The 23,475-nt window shown below is 43.8% G+C and overlaps 1 protein-coding gene across 1 annotated transcript in view; it reads right to left on the bottom strand.

Annotated features, from left to right (window-relative positions):
- LOC111977758 (1-phosphatidylinositol 4,5-bisphosphate phosphodiesterase epsilon-1-like) overlaps positions 1-18,995 on the bottom strand; it is a 78,141-nt gene extending 59,146 nt beyond the window's left edge. The window contains 3 exon segments of the mRNA XM_024007355.3: positions 6,073-7,627; positions 10,832-10,960; positions 18,692-18,995. Of these exon segments, the coding sequence (XP_023863123.1) occupies positions 6,073-7,341 (1,269 nt within the window). The 5' untranslated portion in view covers positions 7,342-7,627; positions 10,832-10,960; positions 18,692-18,995.
- Between the last annotated feature and the right edge of the window lie 4,480 nt (positions 18,996-23,475).

Raw genomic sequence — 23,475 nt, forward strand, 5'->3', positions numbered from 1 at the left:
ATGAGCATCTGACTGGTTGCATCACTGCCTGGTACGGCAATTGCTCGCCTCCGACCGCAAGCACTACAGGGGTAGTGCGTATGGCCCAGTACATCACTGGGGCTAAGCTGCCTGCCATCCAGGACCTCTACACCAGGCGGGTTTCAGAGGAAGGCTAAAAATTGTCAAAGAGCCCCAGCCACCCTAGTCACAGACTGTTTCTCTCTACTACCGCATGGCAAGCGGTACCGGAGTGCAAGTCTAGGACCAAAAGCCTTCAACAGTTGGCTAATCGGCTGTCCTATGTTCACACTGCTGTTGCCCGGCACCACCAACCCCCTTCTTTTACACTCTGCTCTTCTCTTTATTCATATACTGCATAGTCATTTAAACTCATCCATCTAGACAATAGAGCCCCGAGGACCAGGCCATTAGGACCTGATGGAGGGACAATAGAGCCCCGAGGACCAGGCCATTAGGACCTGATTGAGGGACAATAGAGCCCCGAGGACCAGGCCATTAGGACCTGATGGAGGGACAATAGAGCCCCGAGGACCAGGCCATTAAGACCTGGAGGAGATTACCATGTATTATACTGTGGTCATGACATATTACTTCCGGTGCTGTGGTAATATGGTCACCGCAACGGTCCTAGCTGACACTAACAACCATAACAACCATAACACATCTTACTAATTTCCTGGGATTTATTAGTCTTGAGATAATCACAGTGGGTCAAACAGCAGCCTTCGAAGATTGTTTATTCAAGGATTAGGTTTCTGGAAGCAGGAAGTTGTCTTTAATTTACCCTTCTTTAGAACCTGCCCCTGTTGGCTCTTCCCTCTACTTAACGAGGTCGGTAGATTTGCTGGAAGAGCTAGCTGTAATGCAATGACTTCAGTGTTTTTCTTCTATGTAAACCATTGATCTATTTTAAAAGGCCTTCTTCCTATCTAACCAACCAGCTAGTAGCTACATTAGTGAAACCGCACACATTCAGCTATGTGCACGCACACAGAGCCGATACTACCGACTCCCATCCCTTCTATTACTTTTCTTACTAAGAGAAACTAGAGAAAGCCATGGAGGTCTGGCTAAACAAATATAGGACCAGTTTTTAGCCACTTCCCCTCTCTGTCACTGGGTCCCTCTTTTCTCAGTCTCAAAAAGGCTCTGACTGAGAAGCCTGGTGAGTGACATTGGTGAGCATCCTTATCAGCCAATCCTGTAATTCTTATTCTCTTGACAGGGCCCGAGTTATCCGTCTACCACACAGACAGGAAGTGCTGTGCACATGAGGGTTATTCACGACTGTTTTTGTTATTCAAACTGCAGACTTGATTCCTGTAGTTAAGTGGAGACGAGAAGGGGAAAAAAGTGACAAAATCGCATGTGTAATTCTCACATTCATGTCAAAGTTCAGATTTCAATATATTAGTCATAGCCCGTTGGAAATTCCCCTCAATACAATGTACTGAAGACTGTTACGCTTATCAGTTTATTCACATACAATATTTAACAGCTGTGTGCTATCTATTTGTCTAGGTTCCTTTTATTGCGGGAAGTGTTTCACTCCACTGCTAATTTTGTAGTATACTATACTCCACACTGTAGCATCCCTCGATCATGTGCAGTACTTACTATAGAATTATTATCCACAAAAAAATAAAAACACCGTAGTAAATACTTCAGTAATTTCCATAAAAACACTTTTGTAACTATAGTAAACACTAAAGTATTTAAATGTGCATATACCCTGCCCATTCCCCTCCCCCATATCCCAATTTGTGGCTCCCATAAGTGAGAAACCGACATGTCAAGTGTAGACCATATATTGGGTTCCCTATAGATTATAGAACATAGCAGAAGCGTTCAAGTCTGTTCACAACCCAGTTCTTCCTACCTACAGGTTATGTCATATTTGATTTTTTGTATTTCTCCAGTAGGTTTCCTCAAGGAGAAAGCCTCCGCTTCTATGTCAAAGATAATACAAAACCACTACAGTGATGTCCTCAAAATCAATACAGTAAATTCTACAGTATACTACAATCTGAAAAAAACTGATATAAAGTGACAATTACTATATAGTTATTTTACTTAAGTATTTATACTATAGTGAACTGTAAATACTACAGCATAGTCTGCAAAAAAACTAGTGAATACTATAATATTTATACCATAAAATACAGTATTTTTTGTGGGCTTCGCTGAAAACACAAGTTCAACTTACTGTAGCTTCATACCAGTCTTAAGCAAAAATCTTAGGATCTCGTTTACTCCCACACTGGCCAATGTAAATTTATGACACAGGGTCTCGCTTGGGAGAACTATCCCCAAAGATTACACAAGCCAGTGGGTCATGGTGCTTTAAGAGGTCAGCTGAAGTTTGCATTTCCGTCCCGTCAAGATGTTCTTGCACCAGTGCTAATTTGAAAACAGCATTTTTACAGGCTACTTTCCGGGAAGCAACCAACTCTTCTCGCCATGCCCTCCGGCCACTAGTACATCTGTTGCCAGGAGGCTATACATGTGCAAACTTACAAAAGAGATGAGTGTTGACATGACAAACTGCTTTGGGGGAAATTAAAGGATTTGGTCCAATCTAATTGGTAGGATCTTTAAGAGCAAACAATAAAAGGCACCATCTTAAGGATGTTTGATCCTGAGGGCAGGTGAGCTGGGAGTGTTTTTTTTTTTTTTTTTTACAGGTAAGCACACTCATGGTGATGAATTACAGACCTGCTCTCAGACCACATCAAAGAAACAAATAAAGCTACTGAGAAGGTCTCGTTTGAATAAAATCAACATGGAAACTTGCAAAGTAACCAATAAAGTTTGCATGGGAGGCTGATCTCTTGTCAATTTGCAAATGCATGCAAATGGACATTCAAACTTAAGACAAAGATGAGCTACCAACTTCAACTACAAACTAGTTTGGTGTCTCACGCAACTAACGTTTGTTAACCTACTAGCCCAGCTACAGTGCCTTCGGAAAGTATTCAGACTCGTGACTTTATCCACATTTTGTTACGTTACAGCCTTATTCTAAAATGGATTGAAACATTTTTTTAAGTCCCTCATCAATCTACACATAATACCCCATAATGACAAAGCAATTTTAGCAATTTTTTAATGAACTGAAATATTCTATTTACATAAGTATTCAGACCCTTTACTCAGTACTTTGTTGAAGCACCTGTGGCAGCGATTACGCCGAGTCTTCTTGRGTATGACGCTACAAGCTTGGCACACCTGTATTTGGGGAGTTTCTCCCATTCTTCTCTTCTGATCCTCTCGGTCAGGTTGTATGGGGAGCGTTGCTGCACAGCTTTTTTCAGGTCTCTTCAAAGATGTTGAATCGGGTTCAAGTCTGGACTCTTGCTGGCCCACTCAAGAACATTGAGACTTTTTTTACCCCTTTTTCTCCCCAATTTCGTGGTATCCAATTGGTAGTTACAGTCCTGTGTCATCGCTGCAACTCCCGTATGGACTTGGGAGAGGCGAAAGTCGAGAGCCATGCGTCCTCCGAAACACGACCCAACTAAGCCGCACTGCTTCTTGACACAATGCCYGCTTAACCTGGAAGCCAGCCACACCAATGTGTAGGAGGAAACACCGTACACCTGGCGACCGTGTCAGCGTGCATGCGCCCAGCCCACCACAGAAGTCACTAGAGCGCGATGGGACAAGGGCATCCCTGCCGGCCAAACCCTCCCCTAACCCGGACGACGCTGGGCCAATTGTGCGCTGCCCCAACATTCAGAGACTTGTCCGGAAGTGCTTAGGGTCATTGTCCTGTTGGAAGGTAAACCTTCACCCCAGTCTGAGGTCCTGAGCACTCTGGAGCAGGTTTTCGTCGAGGATCTCTCTACTTTGCTCGGTTCATCTTTGCCTCGATCCTGACTAGTCTCCCAGTCCCTGCCGCTGAAAAATGTTGCCACAGCATGATGCCACCACCATGCTTCACCGTAGGGCTGGTGCCAGGTTTCCTCCAGACGTGACGCTTGGCATTCAAGCCAGAGTTCAATCTTGGTTTCATCAGACCAGAGAATCTTCTTTCTCGTGGTCTGAGAGTCTTTAGGTGCCTTTTGGCAAACTCCAAGCGGGCTGTCATGTGCCTTTTACTGAGGAGTGGCTTTCGTCTGGCCACTCTACCATAAAGGCCTGATTGGTGGAGAGCTGCAGAGATGGTTGTCCTTCTCCACAGAGGAACTCTAGAGCTCTGTCAGAGTGACCATCGGGTTCTTGGTCACCTCCATGACCAAGGACCTTCTCCCCCGATTGCTCAGTTTGGCCAGACTCTAGGAAGAGTCTTGGTGGTTCCAAATTCCTTCCATTTAGGAATGATGGAGGCCACTGTGTYCTYGGGGACCTTCAATGCTTCAGAAATGTTTTAGTACCCTTCCCCAGATCTGTGCGACACAATCCTGTCTCGAAGCTCTACGGACAATTCCTTCAACCTCATGGCTTGGTTTTTGCTCTGACATGCACTGTGAACTGTGGGACCTTATATAGACAGGTGTGTGTCTTTCCAAATCATGTCAAATCAATTAAATTTACCACAGGTGGACTCCAATCAAGTTGTAGAAACATCTTAAGGATGATCAATGGGAACAGGATGCACCTGAGTTCAATTTTAAGTCTCATAGCAAAGGGTCTGAATACTTATGTAAATAAAAGGTATCCGTTTTTTATTTTKAATACATGTTTAAGATTTGTCATTATGGGTAGTGTGTGTAGATTAGATAAAAACAAATATCAATCAATTTTAGAATAAGGCTGTAACGTAACAAAATGTGAAAAGGTCACGAGTCTGAATACTTTCCGAAGACACTGTATATGCCACTAAACATATTTCTGAAGACACTGTACGTGGCACTAAACATCTCTTTTCCTCATTTCCCTTCCTCTCTCGGAGTTCACTACTCCAACGTTGCCCTGGTAAGATCCCTTCACTACATAATCCTGTGTGTGCCTTGGCTCACCTCATTTGCTGTGGAAATAAACCCAGGAACACTGGACACCTTGGAATTCCTCACAGAAAACTCCACTYAATTATTGTATAGTCAGAAACTCAAGTGGGGGCTGGGGGGGGGGCATAAGAATCAGTGACCATTCTGTTTGGTTCCTATGGTAACGCCATAGGAAGAGTGCAGATGGTGTTTTGACAGGCGCCCTGACTATTACCCTTTTCAATGGCCTCATTATTAGCCAAGACGTGAGCGAGCCTTAGACTTAATGCAGCCCATATTTCTGTACCACAAAGGACTCATAAAAACCCTGCGTCTCCAACCACTGCAGCGACCGGGTTAGTTACCACAGCACAGACTCTCTGGACACAGAGGTTTGCTCTGTTGTGGTGTACACACACTCAGCGGAGCAGAGCGTGTTAAACCGCCAAGGCAGTGGTTCATTCAACAAGGGAGACTGGAAGCCAGATGCTCTTTCTCCGGCCTTATTCGTCTAAACGCTCTGTTACAGGTCCTCTCGGCATCCCAAAAAACTCCTCACACCGAATTTGGCACGTGTTCCATAGGAAATTAACCATAACACTGAACCAGGGGTTTCTCCCCCTCTCGCTCTGTGGATATTACTGATTTCTATGGCAATAACTTCAATGCAATGGTAGCCCAGGCTGTTAGTGATATTGGCACCAGAACTAACTGGGCCAGATCCATTTTTCCACTGCTGCGTACTACTGTGGACAAAGAGACAGTGTGACTGAGTGGTTCTGCTTATGACTCTCTCTGCAGAGCGTAAGAGGCGAAACATTAAATCAAACAGATGAAAAAAATACAAAAAAAGTTTTTTCTTTTCTTTCTGAGAACCAATGATCACTTGTATTTTAGTTGGGAGTGATTGAATTGCTGAAGCCAAATAATGAGAAAAATACTGCACATTACAAAAATATTTTCAGAATTGCAAGATTGTACCATTTGCACAACTACCGTATTTGAAGGAGTTGATTTGTCGTGTGTGGGAGCTAAACCAACACTTTGATAAGAGAAGGCTGCTGCAGCTGCATAGAGCTCTGACAACAGAGGTTTCTTTCAGGAACCCTGTAGCCTGGTTGTGAAAAACAAAGACGCTTACCTCTGAGAGTCTGGCGCCCGTGTATCTGAGCAGGCCCCTGTAACCCCGCAGGCTGACGGCCAGAGGCCCCGCACCGTGCCCTCTGACTGACACGATGGGTCTTTCACTGGGGTGCCAGGTCCTTTTGCAAACAGCCTCCCAGGCCCTCTCTGCTATGTGTCCCGAGTGCATAAACCTCACGATGGCCTTGGTGCCTGCGCGCACAGACTTCTCAACCTTGCGGTTGTTTTTGTAGTACCTCCTCACCAGCACGGTGGAGCGCTCTTTCCTGTTGCGGATGAACTCGCTGTCCGACAGGCCGCCGTCGCTGTCGCTCTTCTGGGGGCTGGTGGACTGCTTGGAGGAGGAGAGCATGGTATCCAGCGAGGCCCTCATAAAGAACCTCTCCACGGAGACCTTGGCTCTGGGTCTCCTGTTGAGCCTCTCTAGGCTGGAGTAGCCATCTTTCAGGAAGTGCCAACAGCGGGCATCGATAGTCCTGGCTGGCATTCCTGGCGTTCCTCCCTCCCCTATGGGAGAGCAGGAGAAGTGGCACTGAGATGCCACTGGCAGGCTGCTCCTCCTAAAGCTGCGTCTGCAGGGCACCGCGGATGGACAGGGGCGTTGTGTGCCAGCCATGCTGGGCTCCAGCTGGCAGGGAGAGCCCTCGGAGTAGCTCACCTTTGGCAGAGCACCAGCCTGGGGAGTCACAGCAGGAGAAGAAAACCCCTCTGTTCTCCTCTCAGACTGGTTTTCCCGAGGCTCTGTCTCGGTCCCAGTGGTCCCACAGACAGAGTCAGCCTCCTGGCAGGCTGAGAGACTTTCCACTGGATCACATGTCGGACACAGCTGGGTGGAACTGGAACCCAATGCACGCGTCCCCCTCTCCCCCCGAGATGTGGTGCTGAGCTCAGCTACAGCGCTAGCATGTTTAGGGTTGGAGTATTCCCAGCATTTGCATCCTGCATCCAGAAACGTCCCCTCCCCACTATCACAAGATCCGCTATCATAMGATAACTTCCAATAGAGAGGGAGCGGTGAGCAGCAGTCTCCGCTGCCCTGGTGTCTAACCTCTGGCTGGTGAGAATGTGGACGTGTGTTGCTTTGACTCAGAGGCATGCCGTAGTCTGAAGTGGCATGGTTATTTCTGGACCCGGCTGACAAGGCAGAGTCCACCACTGTCGCACGACCCACAGCATCTCCTATGTCCTCAGATGCCATAGTGACGCTTMGAATGTCCCCGATGTCCCTTTGTCCCTCCCCGGCAAGAAGCTTCAGATCACACAGCATTAAGAGGTGGATAGGATAGCCTTGATCAGGAACATACACAGCCAGTCATGCTGCTCCAGACTGATGTGGAAACAGAAGCTTTTCCAGCTGTACAAACCAGCGCGGAGAAAGGGTGACCACCTTGGCAAAACGAGGAATTTCCTGACAGAACCGTCCGGAGTCAAGCGCTTACATACCCCATCTCCGGAGTGTAGTGAGTGTGGTGTGGCTAAGTGTGACAGCAAGGTAGTCACTGACACCTTGGCTCGCTCCTCCCCACTCCAACTGGTATGCCTGCTTTCTGGATCTGAGAAAAGCAGGAGAAGACAAGAGGAAAATGCAGATTAGCACCAGAACAGTCTCAGTCACAAATGCCCATCCAAAATCTGCKCTGAGACTCCAAAAAACAGTCCAAAAAACAAACAGTGAATTCAAAGTTGAATAAACCATACAACTCCGTGCTCAAGGACTACTTTTTACCAATTTACACATTTACTGGAAGAATTGCAGATGCAATGTCTGGTTAGAAAATGTAGGTAAAATCTCCCTCAGTTTGTGTCCACGTTTTCCAAAAACGCAAAAATATCTGCTCCGAATTAAGTTTAAAAAAATGTCTAGAAAGAATGGAGCGTCAGCTATAACATGACACCYATTTTGGTTATTAACTACAGTAAGTGAAGTGGATTTACACCCGGTAACAGAAATGTGGTAGCGAAATGTAATCATGGGTCCCTGATCTGTACTACACAGAAATGCATAATAATGGATATGAATGTCAGTCTTGTAACCCCTACTAAGCGGACATATGGATTTTCTTTTTAAAGCTGGTCATACCATGGATCATTTTGCTATTTGATTTTGGATTTTACCCTGTAGGTAGGTATATATATAAAACATTTAAAAAGATGTCTCCTGGTCCGACAAACAGTGCCGTAGCTCTGCCACTTTCCACCGCAGATGCGGAAGTCCGACATGGTGGATGCAGTGGATTGAGACGCAGCCCATACAAAAAAAATCTCTCTACCTTAAAAAAAAATAACATTGATACATTTGAGTTATTTTATGTTAATTAGAATGACTCACGGGTGCGTCAATCAACTCTAGGGGTTTTACCGGTGAGGTATCCTGAATAAGTACACAAAAAGGTAGAAATACGCAATATCCTCCTTTGACCATTTGGGTGTTATTCTACACTCCGGCACCAGACAAGACCAAATTTGGATGGTCCAGAATGGACCAAATCTGAACCAATCACAGACGTCTATGTTTCACAACTTTGGACATCTTAAGCTCAGAAGAGTAAAGTAGAGTACAGTACACTATAGTGTATTGAACTCTACTCAACTTGCTTTACATTACTGTACTCTCCAAACTAGTGAAACATAGAGGTCTATGATTGGTTCAGATTTGGACCGGTCCAGACTGGACCAAATCTGATCCAATCATAGACGTATATGTTTGGGCCAAATCAACRCCGGTCAGGACCAGAACAAAAATCAACAACTGTGGACGTTGAAATTAAAGGCGGTCCGGACCGTACCAAAAAAAAAATTATATGGAGTGGACCTTGAAATCAAACAAAATGTAAACAATTTTTCTACATCCACGGACGTCCGGTGACTGTCATTGCTCAATGAGTAAGGATGCTGGTTACAGTTAATAGAAAGAGGGGGCTCATGGGTAGGTGTCAGTAAGAGCTGGGAGAAGTAACATTAACTGGAGCAAGAAGAGAGAGGGGGGGGGGGGGGCCCACTTTAAACACTTTGTTTTGACCACCAGACAGAGAAAGAAAACAGCAGAACATATGCCAGTGGAAGGAACGACAGTAGCAGGGTTTGTGGCTACTATGATTTCCCATTGTAGCCAATTCAATAACAGAAAATCGTACCTATTTTTCAAAAATTCTGTTACTAAGTTGKTAACAGAATTCTGAGTTTTAAATCACTTAATTCATAAACACAATCGATATCAGTAAAAACCCTAGCTAATTGATAGGTTTACCTTGTTATTTCTGTGAACTTTCATTATCCTCCCTCATGAGGGAAAGAAATKAGAAAATATCTTAAAGTTATGTGGGTTTTTGGTAACTGAATGTCACGGCACAAGGCAATGTTCCTTAGGCTCACAGAAGGCAGAAAAAAATGCCTTTGCATGTTGGTACTTATGGGTCCTTTTACATGTAAATAACCACAACATAATCCATGTTTCTTTGACTTCTTCGTTCTTCTCTTGCTCTCAACAGTAGAACAAGCCTGGCCAAACAACTCATTTTCACTARGCCTTTAAGATCAACTGTAGCACACGTGCTTCATATTGTGCAGATACTTGAACTTTGTTGAGACTGTCATCATGCTGGTAGAATGTCAGTTATCAMATCCTAGTTCTGTTGTGTCTCTCCAAACGCTATTTGGGTTTCATGCTTAATTATTGGCTTCAGATGAACAGCAATGGATGCGGGGGGGGGGGGCTTTTACCGCATTTTTTCCCTCAACGACACTCAAGTTAGAGAAATTGTCACCTCTCAGAAAAAACACACAGCTGTCTAAAACCTCACTCGTGAGGATGGCAGCAGAACATTCTGCTGTAAAAAGGCGTGGGTAGCTGGAATGTGAGAATGGGGGAGGACCAGTCCAGAGAAGATTATGGTTGAGAATTGGGTCTTGATTCTGGGTCAATTTAGCTAGCAGTCAAGGCCTAGTGGCCAGCCAACTTCTCACACCCACACAGCAGACACACAGTAAATCAACGTGTCAGAGCATGCAGCCTCTTTTCAAGGCTAAATGTCACATTCTGAGAGGAAAGAAAATAACTTTGGCCAATGGAAGAAAGACAAGCAATCCATTCATTCGTTTGGAAATTGCATCAATTCTTAATACAATTTAATTCATTTGACTGCCTGTCTGTGCCCTTTGAATAAAAGCTTTGATATTCCACAGATGACAGAAGACAAGGTGATCAAGCATGTGTTCGTTTTCAGTTTAATCTTTCTCTAACAAAAGTCAGTGTGTTGTTGCTCCATGGGAAAGGCACCGRCTTTACAGTAACTTTGTGTGACAATATAATTATGACAGGGAGTAAGATAATTACTCCGAAAGTTGTTAAAATAATTAATATCCTGTGGAAACTCCTCTGATCCATGAATCACACTAAACTGGTTGGATGAAGAAAAACATGAATCCTCAAAGCAAAGGAAAGCTGGGAGTGCAACAGACTTAACACCCTCACTGGCAATGAGCATTGGGCCCCATTCAAAATATGCAACGCACTACTAAGGTAACCCTGATATCTCTTGTAGAGTTTGGAAGTCAACCGTCTCAGTCCACACATCAACAGATCAAAGTTCCTTTGTTTTTGGCTCAGCTGCAATCATGACAAAACAAACAAAGAGGTCCGGAGAACTAATCACAGCTCGGTGCAATTCAAGGGAGGAAATCAGATCATGGAAAAGACAGTAGACCCAAACCTATTCAATACTGTACTTTTTATATAATTAGTGGACTTTGGTCCTTACCTCTACAGTTATCAGGTCTTGGCACACACTAGGTTTCTGTTGAGAAGGGTGTGATGAAAATATTGTAGATCAAACATCTTCAGCGCCAGACTTCTCCCTCTCCTGTGGTATTCAGGGTTGAGCTCACTGCTGGAAGACACAAACACATAATAACACTGACTTGAGGCCTGAGGGGTTGGGTAGTCAGGACAAGACGGCAACCAACCAGAGCAGCCGTAGGACTTATATGGCGGCCTTTGCCTCCATAAAGAGATTTTGTTCATTGTTTTCAACAGTGTCACCTTTGTGACAGATAGCGTTAAAGACAACAGCCCTAAAGTCGATAATGACTTGGTGCTCAGCGCTCCATTATCCCTCGCAGGTTAACGTTTGTCATAGGTCCTGCCCTGGAGGCAGAACTGAGCAGTTGAATGGCATAACTAATTGACTATTTCTTTWAAAAATKYATGAAAACAAAACATTTGCTTTTTGGTCTTACTTTAAGGTTTGGCATTAGGGTTAGCAGTGTGGTTAGGGTTATGACTGTGGCTGTGCCGCTAGTGACCACTCTGAAGAGCTGCCCCCAGTACATGAGTCATCTCAATAAATGCCAACCTGCTTTTCCCTTATCACGGACAAAGTAAACGTGAAAAAAAAAGAACATTTAACACTTCATGATCAAATTGAAATACTCTGAACGATGAGGATAACTGATGATGGGAGTGCATCATCTTTATCAACGGAAGTCTAATTATTTTGGTCGGGTGGAAGTAGCCTATCATGCCTTTAAAAYCTCACCGTTACAGTTGTTTGACCTCACTGTGATCGATCGAGTTGAAGAAAGGCCAACAACTCGTTCACACAGTGAAAAACATGGTCGTTGTGAATGTGGGCCACTAAAATCTTTTGCCCAAGAGGTGGGGGGGGGGCAACCAAATCTCACTCAGGGCCCCCATAAGGCTAGAAACGGCCCTGAGTATGGTTTTAAAACTCTGATCCCAGCTTTCTATTGCTACTATATTTAGGTGTGCTTTCTGAAAGCAAGAACAACTTTAGTAATCCAGCGTGCTTATTAGTCTCCTTCCGCTGCCACCTATACCACCAAAACCATAAAGACCAAAATAACTTTAAAATGTGCAGGCTGAATGTCTTTGGTACTACTAAAAAGTTTGCCACTACAACCATATTTGCATCAATCCCAATGTATTGCATATGTCAACAAAATTCTGCCAACCTATACCACCAAAACCATAAAGACCAAAATAACTTTAAAATGGGCAGGCTGAATGTCTTTGGTACTACTAAAAAGTTTGCCACTACAACCATATTTGCATCAATCCCAATGTATTGCATATGTCAACAAAATTCTGCCAACCTGTAGCACCAAAACCTTAAAAGCTACCGACACCAAAACAACTTTCAAATGCCCAGCAATAAGCAGGACACAGTGTTTTGAAACGGTCCAATAGCATATCCCTATAAAGAACAAAAATGCCTCTCTGGCAAACGTAGAATAATGAATCACGTCAGCTCTGGAGTGGCATTTCTATCTGCAACGTTTGACAACGCTTGGCTACTGAACCCAGCACTGGTCAGGTTAATTAAAMAAATATATAACTTTTTACACTACAACCATATTTGCATAAATGCCAATGCATTTCAATGGCCATAGGTTAACAAGGCAAAACTTTGGACCGTAACCAGCCTTCAACTGTTTACGCTAGAAACGCCATACAAACTTGAAAACGTGCAGACCTGTCTGGAATAGGTTATTTGTGTACAGCTTTTTTGATACAATGATTATTTTTTCAACTATAACCATGTTAAAATTAGCATAAACGTTCAGTAGGCTACAAAGGGAAGTATTTGAATACCAACCTGTACTAGTCATGAAATTTGGCAAACACTATCACAGCACTATCTGTAGTCTGAGTGAATCTATGCAGACGTCATTTGGATGACTCAATCAAAACAATGTGTGCTTCATTTTATCAGAAACAATGTGTCAAAGAAGACTTAAACAATGGACAGATATTCTTTAATTCCATAAGAGATTTCTTCCCYGTTTTAACCAATCAGCATCCAGGATTAGATCCACCTGTTGTACAAAGTTTAATTTGACCTATCTACCGGGTGCAGAGATCCCTGCGGCTACCTCAGGATTATGATGGGGTTTTTGTTGGTTGGACACAAGGTTGAGAAATGTTTCAAGTATCTGTGTTGTGAAATTGAACCACAGGTGCCACACCTCCCAAGTCACCAAACCAGAAACTCTGAACACACTGCCAGAAAGATGATATTCCTTTYACTGAAACAGACTGACAAATCAAATGTCTCACACTGAGGCTGAGATTCATTCCGATTCATGTTATACTTACATTTGAGTCATTTAGCAGACGCTCTTATCCAGAGTGAATGAAAAAKTCAGCATGCTTCAGTTCGGCTAGTACCGAACTCAGCTAGGCGAACAAGTGTGCTCGCAAACTTCCTTAAAAGACCTTCACTTGAAAAATTTGAAAAAGAGGCAATTGTACTGTTGTCCATTGAGACGCCGTAGCCAGTATACACTTCCTCAAGATAGTTTGAATTTATCTAAAAATAACAATGAATGACCGATTTCTTGAGTTATGTTTTTGCAGAGGAGATCTTAGTCGCACAATTTTATATCCAACTAAGATGTTTGGAGCAGTATTTGCATGAAAACGAGTCATCCCTTGTTGATTGACAACAAAGACTGAAGAATCTCTACTGTTGACCAATCACCCACGAAGGGCCTACCAACTTCGGCTACCAACTTCGGCTAGCCTCGAGAGAAAAAGTGTGTGCCCGAACAGTCGAAGACGGTAACTGAAGTAAAAACATCACAAAATATGCCCAAACTTTTCCAAACTGTTTTGGCTGGGAAGCATGCGAACGCCTTTACAGTGAATTCATCTTAATATGTGGTTGTCTCACCTAGCTATCACAGTCATAATAAGTACATCTATCCTCAATAAATAAGTTACCAGAAAAGTCAGTGCTAGTAGGAAAAGAAAGAGAAAGTTTATTTTTGGGGGGGGGGGGGGGGTAAGACAGAAGTCTTATTTAAGATACTCTTTGAATATGTAGGTTTTCAGGCATTTTCAAAAGATGGGCAGGGACTCTGCTGTCCTGGCATTAGAGGGAAGCTGGTTCCACCATTGGGGTGTCAGGACAGAGAATAGCTTTGACTGGGCTGAGTGGGAGCTGACCTCACGTAGACGTGGGAGGCCAAGAGGTGTTAGAGCCACCTTATAGCGCGCCACTGACATYTAAAGGAAATTTACAACTGACATTTAAAGGTAATTTCTGAATGAGCCGACATATGCATACCCTAGCCGAAAASGGGCGATCGGATTGAATCCCGGCCTGAATCTTGTGCATTGTAATGTGGGAAATATACGTCCCCCAAATCTATAGTCTGCTGATATAGGCTCATGGCACAACACAAGTTATGATTGTGTGATGATAGAGGATACATGATATACACTGTGTACAAAACATTAAAAACACCTGCTCTCTCCATGACAGACTGACCAGGTGAAAGCTATGATCCCTAATTGACGTCACTTGTTAAATCCACTTCAATCACTGTAGATCGRGGTAGGCAACCCTGGTCCTGGAGAGCCACAGGCACTTCATGTTTTTGATTTAACAGACCTGGAAGACCAGGTGTGTTGAATTTAGKCAATCACTGAACTGATCAATTAGCTCAGTTGGCCAGGTGTGGTGCCTAATTGGATTTTAATCCTGCAGTACTTGCGGCACTCCAGGAACAGGGTTGCTTACCGCTGGAGTAGATGAAGGGGAGGAGACAGGTTAAAGAAGGATTTTCAAGCCTTGAGACATGGATTGTGTACGCGTGCCATTCAGAGGGTGAAAAGGCAAGACAAAAGATTTAAGTGCCTTTAAAAACGGGGTATGGTAGGTAGTAGGTGCCAGGCACACTGGGTTTGTGTCAAGAACTGCAACACTGCTGGGTTTTTTCCATGCTCAACAGTGTGTATCAAGAATGGTAAAAACACCCGAAGGACATCCCGCCAACTTGACAACTGTGAGAAGCATTGGATTCAACATGGGCCAGTATCCCTGTGGAACTCTTGACACCATGCCATGACGAATTCACTCTGTTCTGAGGGTAAATGGGTGCAACTCAATATTAGGAAGGCGTTCAGGTGACCTTTTCTGAATGCGCTTAGCATACTTAACCACTTGCTACTTACCCCCCTCCCAGTTTTTGATATGAGTGACTAGTGATTGTTAAGATTGTCATGGTAATTCAAGCTAGCTGTCTAGCTGCCAGCTAACTTACCAATCTAAAAGTAAAAAATACAAATAAAAAGAGCTGTGTAAATATCAGTGACTAACATAAGAGAAACTGATGCACAACCAAATTTCAAAATTGCCCCTTGTGTATTCTTCCTCGCAACAGCAAGTTGAGACCCCGACTGAGTTCCTTCCGAGGGCGGTCTRCAGGCCCGCCAGTTGCYCATCCCTGAACTAGAGTGATGAAACTCACAGTTCATACTAGAGGTTGACCGATTTAATTAGGGACGATTTCACGTTGTCATAACAAATCGGTAATCGGCATTTTTGGATGCCGATTACATCACAATCCACGAGGAGACTGCGTGGCAGGCTGACCACCTGTTACGCAAGTGCAGCAAGGAGCCAAGRTAAGTTGCTAGCTAGCATTAAACTTATCTTATAAAAAACAATCTTAACATAATCACTAGTTAACTACACATGGTTGATATTACTAGTTTAACTGGCTTGTCCTGYGTTGCATATAATCAATATGGTGCCTGTTACTTTATCATTGAATCACAGCCTACTTTGCCAAAYGAGTGATGATTTAACAAAAGCGCATYCGTGAAAAAAATCACAATCGTTGCACCAATGTACCTAACCATAAACATCAATGCCTTTCTTAAAATCAAGACAAGTATATMTTTTTTAAACCTGCATATTTAGTTAAGAAATTAATGTTAGCAGGCAATATTAACTAGGGAAATTGTCACTTCTCTTGCGTTCCAGTGCAAGCAGAGTCAGGGTATATGCAGCAGTTTGGGCCACCTGGCTCGTTACGAACTGTGTGAAGACCATTTCTTCCTAACAAAGACCAKAATTAATTTGCCAGAATTTTACATAATTATGACATAACATTGAAGATTGTGCAATGTAACSGCAATATTTAGACTTAGGGTTGCCACCCGTTCGATAAAATATGGTTCCGTATTTCACTGAAATAAACGTTTTGTTTTTGAAATGCTAGTTTCCGGATTTGACCATATTAATGACCTAAGGCTCGTATTTCTGTGTGTTTATATTATTAAGTCTATGATTTCATAGAGCAGTCTGAGCGGTGGTAGGCAGCAGCAGGCTTGTAAGCATTCATTCAAACAGCACTTYCCTACATTTGCCAGCAGCTCTTCGCAATGCTTGAAGCACAGTGATGTTTATGACTTAAAGCCTATCAACTCCCGAGATTAGGCTGGCAATACTATAGTGCCTATAAGAACATACAAGAGTCAAAGGTATATGAAATACAAATGGTATAGAGAGAAATCCTATAATTCCTATAACCTAAAACTTCTTAACTGGGAATATTGAAGACTCATGTTAAAAGGAACCACCRGCTTTCATATGTTCTGAGCAAGGAACTTAAACTTKAGCTTTTTTACATGGCACATATTGCACTTTTACTTCTCCAACACTGTTTTTGCATTTTTATAAACCAAATTGAACATATTTATTTGAGACTAAATAGATTTTATTACCTACAGATATTTTTTCACATGAACACCAGATGTTCAACTTCACTATTCCAAATGTGGTACTACTTTGCTAATGGGGGTAATTTTTAAGAGAGAACTAAACCAACCCCAAACGTTGGGCTAATTCACTGGGGATTATTTCTCAACTCATCCAAGTGATGACTCACCGGGAATGTAATTAACCCACACTCCCATGGGGTGAGAATTAGAGTGCAGCCAACTGAGCAAAGGCAGAAGGAATCCCCCTCATAGGAGTTCACAAAAGACAGACATGTCGCGTGAAAACAATGGATTGACATTCTTTCACCCTTGAAGACGTTGAAATGTCAATCTACGCAACATTAAATACAAGTGGAAAATATAACTTCCAAAGAAAGACTGGTGGAAAWGAACAATGTGTATGTAAACTTTAAAAGCAGTGTGTTGGTGTTTTTCCATTGTACAAAACCATTCAATATAATCTTTTGAGGTCCAAAACATTGAAATCCCAAARAACTGAACCAAACAGAATTATTTTCATGTGAGAGACCTGGGATCATATGGAATTGATTAGAAGACAAGGCAACAGACGCCAGTGGAAACAGAGACCCTGTGTGGAATAACAGAGAGGGCTGGTTCAAGAGGGACGCCTGCTGGATTTGGAGGCTGGAATCCTCAACTGACTAAATGCAGTGGATTTCACTTTCAGTGCATTCCGCTAACCRCCACACCATGGTTTCAACCAACCATTTAACCATACTTGTGCCAATACCCCAAATACATGCCTTTCTGGATAGAGTGCTAGTGATTATAGTGTAGTGAACCTGGGTCGCTGGTGTACAAGTCAAACAGACTACGCATTGTGCCAGTAGTTTTATTTCAGATTCAGAAAACTTCAATGTCCTCCGAGGCAATTAATCTTGCAGCAGTCATAAAACATATCACATAAAAAACGAAGTAGCAAAGRATATTTACAAGCAAATAGGCAGGATAAGTGTAGTTTCATAGTGTAAGTGCAATTAGTCTAACATTTTGTTAARTTGMRGAATTGCATTCGGAATAAGACTAATTGGCCCTATTTTTTTTATTTAGGTAGTCTGTACCTGCGCCCAGAGGGAAGGAGATGAAATTCAGGGTGGAGTGGATGAGTCAACCGCTATTTTATTCGCCTTRTGGAGGGCTCTGCCCAGGTAGAGAGATGACAGTTAACTCACTTGATGAAATGTGTAATGTGACTCAAAGTGAGGATCGCTACACTACCCCCTCCGAACGGGAAGGCACATCAACATGCTTCGACTACTCAGCCCCCTCACATGTCCAGGCTGTGTGTTCCGATGTCCTCGCGGATGCCATTCCACTTCTGACACCAATGTAGCGAGCAGGGAAGCGAACCCCGGTCGCTGGTGCCTCAACACCCTACGCATCRCACCAATAGGGCTGATATAGCGAGGATCGCTACAATATGAACAACTGACAGGCAGAAAGCGTCGTCAGCCATCTTTGAATCGTCACTGAAACTATTTGAAAATAAATGTAACTTTTGATTTGTTAATGTTTTTCTTCCCAATTAAACATAAAAAAATGTCTAGAAGGAAGAGGAGTGGTCCGAGGACAATCACATAAAAGCTAAAGGCTAAAAGGTGATACCCTCAGAACATTTTGGAATAGTCCTACCAAAATAATTACACACCCCYTTCCCCTCAAAGCAGTGGCGGTACATAGGATGCACTGTCCTCTGGGTTACCATTCCCCACTTTCATTTTACAATGAATGAGAAGACTAGGTCAATTCAAAMATGGATAGCATTGGCAGGGACCACCTGTCCTGACAATTATTAATTTAGTTGAGCCAGCAATTAAATCAGATAATTGGGCATAGGCTACATAACTAATCTGTGTAGATTGAGGTTCGTCAATATAAGTATTAAATGAAATGAAGGGACTTTAATAATCGAGATACAACAGCCCGATAAATCTGTAGTCATAGAGTATGAAAATCTATAAAGTTAAACGCAGTAAAGAATTGCTAATAATTTGWAGCTAGTTATGATTAGCAAATTTGGCACGTGCGAGCCAACTTCTCTTCCCAGAAAATGTGCGTAACTTACCAAAAATGTAGACAAATGCAGTGGTAACTCAATGTAAAAAGTCCGTTATCCTCGAAGGCGATTCAATTCAAAGTGCATCCCTCACGAAACTGTGAAAGTTGCTGACTGAGATGTGGGGCTGAACCCAAAACGCCACCCCAGAAGCAATGACTAGGATGTGCTGCTGCTGTTGTTGGTAGTAGCCCAATTGCTGCGGCTAAGGAGGACAATAGCCGCTGGGTAGTTACGATAAGCAGATTCAATGCACGGTCACTACATTGGAATGTCTGAGGCTACAGTGTTTCACCAGCACATTAGTTACGGACAGTGCCCCATAAAAGTTTTTGTTTTGCTGTGCTCAGTCGAGTTGTGGCGACAAAGCGTGTCATTTTCACTCAGGTTCAATTCCATGCTTATTGTCAACAACTTGCATGTTATGATTTGAGTGGTGGTGGAACATGTTGCCTATGTAAATTGAGTGTTGTTCCACTAAATGTAACTACACTTCCAAGGTAAAATGTGCAGTTGTTAGTATCGCCCCCTAATCACTTCAATTGTCATTCCTATGTCCTKTCCTGGGGTGCTCACCTTCGGCGTTGTGGCTGCAATAGTTTTGCGATTTCAAATAGTCAAACACATATTGATAAGGCCACACACATACACACACCAAACGGGAGCAAGCATACCCTCAAATACTGTKGAAGAACAGTCTACACCTTTTAGTGGAAATGTGTAATTTACTACAAACCGTGATGCAACGTAGCAAACGTTGAATCGAACTGAACGCACCCCTGTGTGTGTGTGTGCGTGTGCGTAGAGGGGGGGCGGTGTGTTTTTCACCTCAGCAGTGCAATCACCAATTCGTATTCATACTTCAGTTTCCCCGGTTTTTTAGCAAGTGATAGCGAAGACGTTTTTCTGAGTTGTGCGGAGTTATTCAAGGAGGCTTCACAGAACTCTCACTTGAGTAGTTTACCTAGTTGTTCTTTTCAGATTCTCATTTTTCTCTTGAATARCTTTGTCAAGTGTGTATGATTTATATTCATGTTCGCTGCTCTCCCTGTAGATTTTGCAGATGCTCCCCACCCTGTGGCTACAAACCTTCTAATCTAGTGTACCCTGCATTCATAACCCATGTGGACGTCCTGGTCTCCAATCTGTGGTTAATAAGGCTGAGTTCATATGAGTTCATCTCAGCCTATGTCACCCTTCAACGGAGACATGGTTTATCCCAGATAACACTGCTACTCCAGCTGCTCTCTGATTTGTGTTCTCATAGTCCTGGAGCATCTGGTTGTCGAGGTGGTAGCACAAGGCTACTACATTTCTCCTAAATTGAGATTTTCTCTTTTCCCCCTCTCCTACCTGTCCATCTCATTTCAATTCCATACTGTCACTTGTCCACTCAAGCTTAACACTGTTGTCATCTATTGCCCACCATGTGCCCTTGGCGTTCCTCAACGAGCTTGACACCTTTACAAGCACATTTTCAGACGAAGGCTCACCACTCATTGTACTGGGTGACTTAAGCCTCATGACTTCCACCTCTTTCTTTACCTTTTTTTGACCTCTTTCCTTTCCGCTTCCACTCACAAGGCAGGCAATATGCTTGACCTCATCTTTACTAGACTGTTTGCCTATATCTCACTACAACCCCTGTCCAGGTCACTGATCACTACTTTGTTTATTTTTCTCTCCTCCAACCCTACCCACTCTCCCCCTACCAAGATGGTGATGCGCTGTCGCAATCTTCGCTCATTACTCTCGCCTCTTCTATCCTATAATCTCTTCCTTCTGCCAAATCTTTCCCTCTCCTGACTCTGCTTCTTCGACCCTACTCTCCTCCCTTTCCGCCACATTGACTCCCACTGTCCCCTTTCCTCCCGGGCCCACTCAACCCTCCCCTCCTGCTCTTTGGCTGAGTGACTCAYTGCATGCTCACAGAACAGGGCTGAAGAATAGAGGAAAACTAAACTTCTGGAGGACCTATCATCCTTCCACTCCCTCCTCTCTACCTTCTCTTCAGTATCTCCTGCTAAAGCTGCTTTCTATCATTCAATTCTATGCCTCTGCCTCCAACCCTGGGAAACTATTTTCCACCTTCTCCTCCCTGCTTAATCCTCCACCTCCTCCCTCTGCAGACAACTTTGTCAACCGCTTTGAAAAAAMGGTTGACGACATCAGTTCCTCGTTCACTCAGCCCACTTACACAGAACTACCCTACGCCTGACCTCTTTCTCCCCTCTCTCAATATGAAATCCTTTGACTAATGTCCAGCCGCCCGACAACCTGCCCACTCGACCCCATCCCCTCTTCCCTTCTCCAGACTATCTCCGGAGACCTTCTCCCATTCCTCACTTCCCTCATCAACTCATCCCTGACCCCTGGCTGAGTCCCCTCTGAATTGAAGATGGTCTGAGGTGCTCCCCTTAAGAAACCAACTCAACCCCTGTCAGACTACAGACCGGTGTCCCTGAGACTGAAACTGCTCTCCTTTGTCACGGACGCTCTCCTCTCTGCCAAAGCTGATTAATTCACTGTTCTCATTCTCCTAGATCCATCTGCTGCCTTTGACACCGTGAACCATCAGATCCTCCTCTCCACCCTCTCAGGGCTGGGTGTCTCAGGCTCTATCAGATCCTCCTCTCCACCCTCTCAGGGCTGGGTGTCTCCTAGTGTTTTTGGTGTTTTAAGAAATCTGTCAGATCCCTTCCTCTCCCTCTCACGGCTGGGGCTGTCTCAGGCTCTGCTCAGATCCTCCTCTTCCACCCTCTCAGGGCTGGGGTCTCAGGCTCTATCAGATCCTTCTCTCACCTCTCAGGCTGGGTGTCTCAGCTCTGTAGATCCTACCTCTCCACCTCTTCAGGGCTGGGTGGTCGCTCGTCGTCTACTCTCACTGGTCTAGCTCTGTCAGATCCTCTCTCACCGTCAGGGTGGGTGTCTGCAGGCTCTGTCGATTCTCCTCTTCCACCTCGTCAGCGCTGGGTGTCTCAGGCTCTAGTCAGTCCTCTCTCTCACCCTCTCAGCGCTGGTGTCTTCAGGCTCTGTCAGATCCTCCTCTCTCACCCTCTCAGGGTGGGTGTCTTCAGCGCTCTGTCAGATCTCTCTCTCCATCCCTCTCAGCGCGTGGGTGTGCTCAGGCTCTATCAAATCCTCCTCTCCCCTCTCGGGCTGGGTGTCTCAGGCTCTGTCAGATCTCCTCTCACCCTCTCAGTGGCTGGCGGTGGTTCAGGCTCTTGATCTTCCCTCTCCAACCCATCCTGAGGCTGGGTGTCTCAGCTCTATCAAATCCTCCTCTCCACCCTCTCACAGGCTGGGTGTCTCAGGCGTCTTATCAGATCCTCCGTTCTCACCCTCTCGGGCTTGGGTGTCTCAGGCTACTGCACTCATGGATTGCATCCTAACAGGCAGGTCTCTCCTACCAGGTGGCAAGGAGAGGACTGGGTTCTAGACTCCGTGCTCCCCCCCGCCACGAGGGCTCGTCTCTAGGCCCTCCCCTCTTTTCTCTAGACACCAAATTACTTGGCTTTGTCATACAGTGTCATGGTCGCTCCAGTCCTTGCTATGTGGATGACGCTCAACTAAATTTCTCATTCCCCCATTCTAATACCCAGGTAGCAACATGCATCGCTGCCTGTGAGACATTTTATTTGTCAGTAAAAGGAGTGTCATCTTTCTGGCAGTGTGTTCAGACCTTCTGGTTTGCTGGCTTGTGAGGTGTGTCACCTGTGATTACATTTCACAACATAGGTGGCTCAGTTGGTAGAGCATGGTGCTTGCAACACCAGGGTTGTGGGTTTGATTACCACAGGGGACCAGTATGAAAATSTATGCAGTCACTACTGTAAGTTGCTCTGGATAATAGCATTGACTAAAATGTAAATGTAATGTCTTTTTTGAGGAAAAAGGTACTTACTATGACTGATATATGGTTGTCTTGCCATGCACTAACTCTATWRGAGCATCTGCTAAATGACTTAAAYGTGAGAGGGGAGGCGGGTGCAGTGGTATASGGTGCATTCAGATAGTATTCAGRCCCCTTGACTTTTTCCACATTTTGTTACGTTACAGCCTTATTCTAAAATGGATTAAATTATAATTTTTCTTCATCAATCTACACACTCTACCTGCTGCTAGTTTTCAACTGTATTTCTGTTAAACCTGGAAAATGTGGAAAATGTTTATTCATGATATATTAATAATAAAATAATTGTTTATGTCCTTTATTCTCCTCTGATGGGAACTTGTATGCCATTCAGGAGGAATGTGCAGTGCAAGCCCTCCACTCCCAATCAAATTGGAACATGAAATTCTACTGATTTAATTGCAACAAATCTGTGCACTTTAGTTCATCAATAAAACTTGATTCTTTACAATTTATTTTTAAACTGCAACATGAGTCAGATACACATTAAAATATTATCATTAAACAAAGTACAGGATATTCAGTCAGTTGACTGTAGCTGTGTATGCAAGACTTTATGGGGCTTTCATWATTTATGTCCACAGTTTATTTTGCCACAAGAGGGACAGGAAATATCATGACAGATACTTCACCACAGAGATCACTTTGCCATTGTGCACCTTGTTTTGTACCAGTCTATACATTTAAGTGGTATCTGCACATTTACAGTGGAGGCTCCTCCTCAGAGGAAGGGGRGGACTATCCTCCTCAGTGAATTTCATGTATAGTGAAACAAAGTGATCCTTTATAGATAAAACAATACTAAATATGTTCACATGTCACTAAATAATTGATTAAAACACACTGTTTTGCATTGAAGGTCTACAGTAGCCTCAGCAGC

This window comes from Salvelinus sp. IW2-2015, linkage group LG18 (genome assembly GCF_002910315.2).
Source record: "Salvelinus sp. IW2-2015 linkage group LG18, ASM291031v2, whole genome shotgun sequence".
In the NCBI taxonomy this organism is placed as follows: Eukaryota; Metazoa; Chordata; class Actinopteri; order Salmoniformes; family Salmonidae; genus Salvelinus; species Salvelinus sp. IW2-2015.